The 8,253-nt window shown below is 40.0% G+C and overlaps 1 protein-coding gene across 4 annotated transcripts; it reads left to right on the forward strand.

Annotated features, from left to right (window-relative positions):
• Nucleotides 1–255: 255 nt before the first annotated feature.
• LOC113821531 (uncharacterized) lies at nucleotides 256–7,958 on the forward strand. 4 transcript variants are annotated; one of them, XM_070115268.1, is made up of 2 exons: nucleotides 256–404; nucleotides 6,964–7,958. In XM_070115268.1, the coding sequence occupies exon 2, from the start codon at nucleotides 7,095–7,097 to the stop codon at nucleotides 7,782–7,784; it is 690 nt and encodes a 229-aa protein (XP_069971369.1). In that variant the 5' UTR covers nucleotides 256–404; nucleotides 6,964–7,094; the 3' UTR covers nucleotides 7,785–7,958. The 4 variants fall into 4 exon arrangements, with proteins under 4 accessions (XP_069971369.1, XP_069971370.1, XP_027229838.2 ...); XM_070115269.1 differs by lacking the exon at nucleotides 256–404 and adding an exon at nucleotides 414–560; XM_027374037.2 differs by lacking the exon at nucleotides 256–404 and adding an exon at nucleotides 6,368–6,758.
• The last annotated feature ends 295 nt before the right edge of the window (nucleotides 7,959–8,253 follow it).

Genomic DNA, 8,253 nt, shown 5'->3' on the forward strand with positions numbered 1-8,253 from the left:
TTTTATCTATTTATTTACTCATTTGGTGATGATTAGCTAAAATCAATGACGTCACCCTTAAATGACGTCATAAACCACCACCAAACCACCATGTGTATCTTTACCATAATAAGAAAAAATATAAATGATTAGAGACAGAAATAAAAAAACAGAGTCGAGACGATTGCCCTTGAACTACATGGAAGAGCGATGACGTCATGACATCAGGATGATCAGCTGACGAGAGAATTTGGCATCACTTTTCTCGGCTTAGTCACCGTTCAGCTTGGTCTCCGACCGCGGGGGAACAGAACTGAACGGAATGGAACAAAAAGGAACGGAAGAGAACTGATTTGAACGGTACGGAACGGAACGGCACCAAACGGAGGAGATCTTAACGAAACGGAACATAACTGAATTGAACGGTACGTAACGGAACGGTACAGGACAGAATGGAAGAGAACTGAACAGAACGGAACAAAACTGAACGGAATATAACTGAACTGAACTGAACTGAACTGAACAGAACCGAACCGAACTGAATGGAACGCAACAGAACGGAACGGACTGAATTGAACCAGGTGAGTACATAAACGCCAACATATGTGTGTATATGTATATATATATATATATATATATATATATATAAATATATATATATATATATATATATATATATATATAGTTATTTATATACATGTATACATATATGATGCGAACGCAGCACGAGGGTGGAGCATGACCAGCGGAAGTGGGAGGGCAGCCAGGAGGGCCTTGAGGCAGAGCGTCCCATGGCAACAGACTGACGCCATGAGTCAGTAAGGAATTTTATTTTTATATTCGCGTATCTTTAAGTTAGTACTGCTGTTGTACCTTTCAGTCTGAAATTGAAATGATACTTCGAATATCAATCAGAAAAGGAGAGAGAAAAATCGTAATGAAATAAAATGTTAAAGAAAGTAATTGGGTATATGGTAACTGCGTAGTGGTTCTTAACCGATAGGACGCGACCCCAAGGGATTCCGGTGGGGGGGGGGGGGGGAGCGATTCTAGAAGAATGGAGAGGGGTGCGCCAATGTAGTAGGTGTGGCAAGCTTACTACTTATTCAAATTATACTTTGAAATCCTCAAACAATCTGCATGATAATTACTTAGAGAAAGACTCTTCAGCAAATTTGTTGTATTTCGTTAAATTTAGTATTATAATGTAATAAATGGAAAGATTGATGCTCGGTGGGTTGCCTGTATAGTACAACTAGACTTGAAAGACAAAAAATGTGGAAGGAAGAATTAGTGGTAAAGGAAGGAGAAGGAATGGAGAAAAGGTAATTGAAGATAAGTAAGCCAGGGTACAGCTGGGGAACCACAGGGATAGCAGCGTGGCTTGGCGGTCTCTCTCCCTTTGTCTACCGCTGGCCAATCAAGCGCGCGCATTTCCACCTAACGCGCATGAGTCGAGGATTCCTATTGGCTGCAGGTGATGCCTTTGGCGCCTTTTCTTTAGACATTCAGCTTTGTTTTTATTTTTAGCGTTGTTTATCTTTACTTATATTTAATTATAAAATGGTTAATTTTACTTTTTCGAATCGTTATTCTTTCGGAATACGAAGTATAGCAAACACGATATCTTAGAAAGTAAAGAAAACTTAAAAACTTTTAATGATTCTCACAAGTGCTTTTGTTAGCTCGATAATTAACCTTAAGCTCCCCTCTTTTCTTCTAGTTCCTCCCCTCATGATGCACGATACTGTTAAAAAATATTAGAGACAATCTTACTTTTGTCTCAATAAACGTCAAAGTCCCTTTCTCTCTCTCTCTCTCTCTCTCTCTCTCTCTCTCTCTCTCTCTCTCTCTCTCTATCTCTCTCTCTCTCTCTCTCTCTCTCTCTATCTCTCCCTCCCTCCCTCTCTCTCTCTCACTCACTCTCTCAACAACATTCTCATCATCTTCTTCAAGTAAGTCTAAATCACTTTTTTCGACCAGTTCATGAATAAAAATAATATTGTGTGAAATACGTAAATGACACTAAGGACGTAAATTCCTAAGTTCCACAGCATGCACGCATAGCAGCAGCAGCATGACCACCAATGCTCATCTGCCGCTCTTATCTTGTTTACAGCTAGCCTCGTTCGGTGCTGTAAGTAAAGATATTAATTCCTCAACAACTGGTGATGGCAGTTGGTGTAGCAGCTGATGGTAATTATCTGTGTGATACACAACCACATATCTACGTGGTATGTAGATCCGTAGTTCTTAACCGGGGGTGTGTGGATGCATATGAAATATTTAGGCAAGATCTATATTTTGCAGAAGCATTTTATTTATTTGTTTATTTAATTATAATAATAATAATAATAATAGTAATAATTATCATTATCATTATTATACTGTTATTATTATTATTGTTATACTATTATTATTACTATTATTATTATTATTATAATATTATTATTATTATTATTATTATTATTATTATTATTATTATTATTATTATTATCATTATTATATGTGCGGAGAGAAAATAAAACTGCTTTCTGGAAAATGCAGATACTGTTCCCTTAGGAGATCATATGCCCTGAGATGATTCCCTCCTGAAGAGGTAAATTAGCATCAGACTCCAGTGCAGGATACGCGTATGAGGACGAGGGAGGGACGAGAAAGACACGCATAAAATACACGCGAATAAAAAAGGGGGAGGGAGGTTCTCGTCGACGTCTCAGACCGTGCGATCCTTCCCGCATTATCAACACGCAGACCTTTTTGCTTTAGTGAGTTTGTCTGTTTGAAAACCTTTTTTTTTTGTTGGTACATATAGGGTGCAGAATTAGCAGTAAATTATTTTCGTACATATACTTCAATGGGAGGATTATGTACTACGGAATCATAATAAATATATAAGCTTTGTGAATAAAAAATTGTATAAATGCATGGCACCAAATTTGCAGTTTAGTATTTTTTATTTAATAAATTCAGGGGGTCTGGGAATTGACTACTAATTTGAAAGGAGTGGGTACACTGAAGAGAGTTAAGCACCACTAATGTAGATAATTGCTTATATGTTATTATGGGATCATTTCAGTTAAATGATTACATAAATGATAAGTACTTTTAAGTATATCGTCAGCCATATCTAAGCAAATTACCAAGCAAATGGGTAACTTAGATATATATCAATTGACTGCAACATAAAAAAAAAATTATGAAACAACAAACTTAATACCTCGACTAAACTTGAAAAAGTTCTCCATCAAATGACCAAATAAAAATGAAAATAAATGCTTCTCTCTTTTGCTGTAGACTCTATCGAATCTTCTCGCTACTCCGTCGACATTCTTGCAAGTTTTGAAGATGCACCAGAAACCCGTCTAACCTGCAAGCTGTGCGAGTTTGAGGATAGAGCAACCATTTTTTGCTGTTCATGGGAATCCCTTCAGCGGTGCGAGAGGACAAGTGAATGTAAAAAAGAGGGAGGGAGAGAGGGAGAGAAGGATAGAGAGATAGAAAGAGAGAGAAGGAAAGAGATAGACAGAGAAAAGGAAAGATAGATAGATAGGTAGAAGGAAAGAGGAATTCAGCAGGAGAGGGAAAGAGAAAGGTCAAGGGTCAATGTGAAGGTTAGACAGAGAGGGAGAGAGAGGGAAGGAGGGAGGGAGGGAGGGAGGGAAGGAGGGAGGGAGGGAAAGAGGGAGGGAGGGAGGGAGAGAGAGGGAGTGGAAGAGGGAGGGAAGGGGGGAGGGAAGGAGGGAGGGAGAGGAGAGAGAAACAGAGAGAGAAAGAGAGAAACAGAGACAGAAGCAGCGACAGACTTACAGACAGACGGAGAAAGAGAATGAAAGAGAAAAAAGACAAGTGCATGTGTCACACAGAAAGATTAGCGTTCAAATTTTAAATTCCTGTGTGATTCTATTCTAATCGTTACCCATGAAGATTAGGGTCAGACGGGTACCTAATCAGCGCCGAATGAGAGTAGAGGACGTGTGAAGAGGATGATGATAAAGACGTGAGTAAAGAGAAACGAGAAGAAAAATAGGTGTTCTTGATGGTGTTTTACAGGGGGAAAAATTGACGAAGCCAGTGCATGCATGTAGATATTTTAGATAATTGATAACTCTCCCTCTCTCTTTTTCTCCTTCCCTCCCGCTTTCTCTCTCTCTCTCTCCCTCCCTCCCACTCTCTCTCCCTCCCTCCCTCTCACTCTCCCTCCCCCCCTCCCTCTCTCTGTCTATCACAAACATTTGAGTACATACGTTCATTGCAGTATGTCTTTTTTCATTGGTATTTAAATCGAAATTCAGTCCTGTATCCGACCAGCAGGTACCTGATTATTATTATTATTATTTATTTATTTATTTATTTTATTTTATTTTTATTTTTTTACCAACCGTTAACCCCAAGCGGTCGTTAGGTTAGTTTCCACTTCATCTTTATATATATATATATATATATATATATATATATATATATATATATATATATATACACATTTATATATATAATCAGTTTTCTAAGGGAGACAAAACTTATACGACTTTATCTAGACTGGCTAACTGTGTTAACATGACCACATGCTGCTGGTCGATACACAAGAAAATCAACATGGAAGCCAACAAGTTTTCCCGCGCTGGACTTCCATTACGTAGTTGACTGTTCATGGATTAGCGACCACTCCTCTTAGGCGAACTTGTGGAAAATTGATTGGTTTATCTTCTGATCTTGTTGCTTGTTTCCAGATTTGTTGCTTGCTATTGAGAATCCCAATAACTTGGTTATTTTGTTAGTGTTTGGCGGTTTGAGACATTGTAATAATCATTTTTTTTGTTTCATTATTAAGTAAGTTCATGAAATAAAAGAATATTAAAGATAAATTCATTCGTTTAAATCCTACCAATCAACCTATTTAACGGACATTTTCTTCAGTCTGTCATTCGCATTGCAGGGATTAGGGACTGCTGATGGTAAACGACCTTCCTGCCTGCAACGACCATCTCCCTGTAACTACCCTCCTCCCAGCAACGACCATCTCCCTGTAACGACCATCTCCCTGTAACTACCCTCCTCCCTGCAACGACCTTCCTCCCTGCAACGACCTTCCTCCCTGCAACGACCCTCCTCCCTGCAACGACCATCTCCCTGTAACGACCCTTCTCCCTGCAACGACCCTCCTCCCTGCAACGACCCTCCTCCCTGCAACGACCATCTCCCTGCAACGACCCTCCTCCCTGCAACGACCCTCCTCCCTGCAACGACCTTTCTCCTGTTAACGACCCTCCTCCCTGTAACGACCTTTCTCCCTGCAACGACCCTCCTCCCTGTAACTACCCTCCCTGCAACGACCATCTCCCTGCAACGACCATTCTCCCTGCAACGACCATCTCCCTGCAACGACCCTTCTCCCTGCATCGACCTTTCTCCTGTTAACGACCCTCTTCCTGCAACGACTCTTCTTCCTGCAAGTTGCGTTTATGGTACGGCTATATGTACAGCTTACTAGTTGTTACACATACTGTTTACTTTATATGATTTTCTTATTTGTATTAAATTAATACACTCTGCAATTAATCACGGTGGACAATTGGTAGGTGATTTCATGCTAATTATCCAATAAATAATGGAAAGATTAATGGTAGCTATAACTAATATTTATACAGTCCTCTCGTTGTCTTCCGTTGGCTTCCGACTACTAGCATTCCTTTTCTTATCCTTCTCTTCGTTGCAGTGCGTCCAGAGAATTGTCCACACTTAAAAAAGAGAGAGAAAAAGAAAGAAAGAAAATAATGCGAGACTGTGTAATCCAAGATGCAGCGTAAAGAATTTTGGTAAATACGGTCTCAGATCACGTGATGTGAAGTTTTCACATATGATTACTTGTAGTTTCTCTTGGTTAGATATGTTTAAACAATTACATGATACATGTAAAAGTGGCGGACGAAAATCTTTTAATGAAATGAAGCTTCGAAACAGTCTTAGCTTATACAGTAAACAGATGTTCAAAACGGTATTCGGAACATGCTCCTGTTTTGACCGTGGCTGTACCTTTTCGCCTCGCCTTTGCCACGTGGTTCCTCGTCATCTCCGGTTGTCTCCTCAGTTATCGCTGTCTGATATGGACGTCTGGTATCTGTGATCCCACGGGGACATCTGAAAGGCGTGGCCATACAAGTGCCGTCAGATCAAACTCATCGAAAGTAGCATAAAAGTTCCCTAAAAGTAGCAAATTGACAGAGAAAGTAGCCCGAATCCTATTCACGTACACACACACACACACACACACACACACACACACGCACACACACACACACACACACACACACACACACACACACTGCTAGCAAAACAACGAAGGGAACTAGAAAGTACACATTCATTATACACACTACTTAAACTTAAACCATTTGTAAATTCCTCGATTAGAGAAGTGAATATGAGGAGACATACCAAACGAAGTCTAACACATGTTAGCTGATCAAATCCATTACTCTTAGGAGAGGAGAATAGATGTCGGGATGGAAAAAAATATTTGCAAAGACATGACTTGCAGGGCGAGTTGTTTTAACGGGGTTGAAGGATATTGCAGCTGAGAGGAGAAGAGAATTTGCAAACCCGGTAATACAATAAGATGACACGCGTCGGGCGATAGGCCGAGCAGGCGTCTAGCCAATCAGCGCCAAGGCCATTGCCAGCCACGCCTGCCTCTCTCGTGCGAGGCGCAGTTGTACCTGAGCCACTGCCTCGAAGACATCGTACAGCGTTCCTTTTCTCACTATTTTGTGATTGCAAGGGTCAGGCTGCAGAACAGCTTTCGGCAGTGTTTAGTTTGGACTGTTCATAATTTTCGTACATGTAACAAATGTAAGCTGCATTGTAATTTTGATATATATGTTTTGTGCTGGAACATTGCTGATTGTATCTCCGGATAATGCTTATACTTTTTTACGATCATAATAACTAAAAGCAATGAGGATTTGTGGTTCTTTTCTGTTTCAGGACCGACGAAATCCTTGTTTTTAAGAAGGAAACTTGGAATGCTGCCACGCTACACCAGAATGACTTTGACACAGACTTTACGCCGATGAATATCAACTAAACCACTCCAAATTGCAGTCGATCGGTGCGAAATGTTTCTGGACGGAAATTCCTCTCAACCAAATATAGATAATGACCAGGAAACAAGAGATCCATTTCAAACAGACGAGCAGGAATTCCAAAGCTCTCCAGTCCGTGAAAATGGAGAAGAAGGTGACTATATCCTAGCTCAGACATATGACCTGGAACATTTAAGTGAGACAGTTGAATATCAAATTGCCAGCGATTATACAGAGGTAAGAAAAGAAAGCACAGGCTTGCCCAGTTCATCCAGTATAGGAATGAAAATGCGTTTTGGTTCGTGTCCTGAAGTCGAGGGAAATAGTATAGAACCATCCCTCGGAAGGCTTAGTAGAGAGAGCATCCCAGAAAGCACAAGCTCATCTGGCAGCTTGAATTCACCCAAATCACCAAAGGACTTGGAGAGAAAATCAAAGTCTCCGAAGAACAAATCCGTATCCAATCGTTCTCGAAGAAATGAAGGTAGAAAAACACGGGAATCTGTTCCATCAAGTGGGTATTACCTAGTCGTCCACCATGCAATCGAAGAATGTCCAATGTGTTACACTGAGCTGTGCCCTTCAAGATTCACCTTAAATGTCAACACTTTCCTCCTTTCTACGATTTGCACTGGCTGTGAGTTGGTTATCAACATAAAGATCGATCCTCCTAATGGCTCTTCAAATGTTTCTGTCGCGAAGAAAGTTTCTAAAACACAGTAATGTTTGAAGCAAAAGGGAGAACCAGAGGATTAGAGGATTCTTTAAAAAAAATATGGAAATTACAGCATTAATTCTTTTGTGGCATTTGATACCCGCTTTGTAAACAAAACAAGTACATGCATTTACACGTTTGTCTGTGCTGGTCTGATATACTGAAAAAAATTATGAAACTCGCTTTGCTTTTGATTATCCTTTTTATAAATCTGCAATTATCAATATAGTAAACCAAAAATCATTGGCAGTGTATGTAGGCAAATGGCTTGCCGACATTCCTTTCCAGTGGTTTTCAAATATAGCAGGTAGTGTACGTAATTTCCTTACTATGAAATTATGCTTCCACACACAGGTGATCTGTTCAGTCGAGGAGAAATAAAAAACAGCATAGGGAGCATATTTCCTTGCAGGTCTTCATATTTGATGAAACTGTTATGTGAGGCTTCCAAGAATTGCCACTGCTGCTAGGAGGCAA

This window comes from Penaeus vannamei, chromosome 37, assembly GCF_042767895.1.
Source record: "Penaeus vannamei isolate JL-2024 chromosome 37, ASM4276789v1, whole genome shotgun sequence".
Lineage (NCBI taxonomy): Eukaryota > Metazoa > Arthropoda > Malacostraca > Decapoda > Penaeidae > Penaeus > Penaeus vannamei.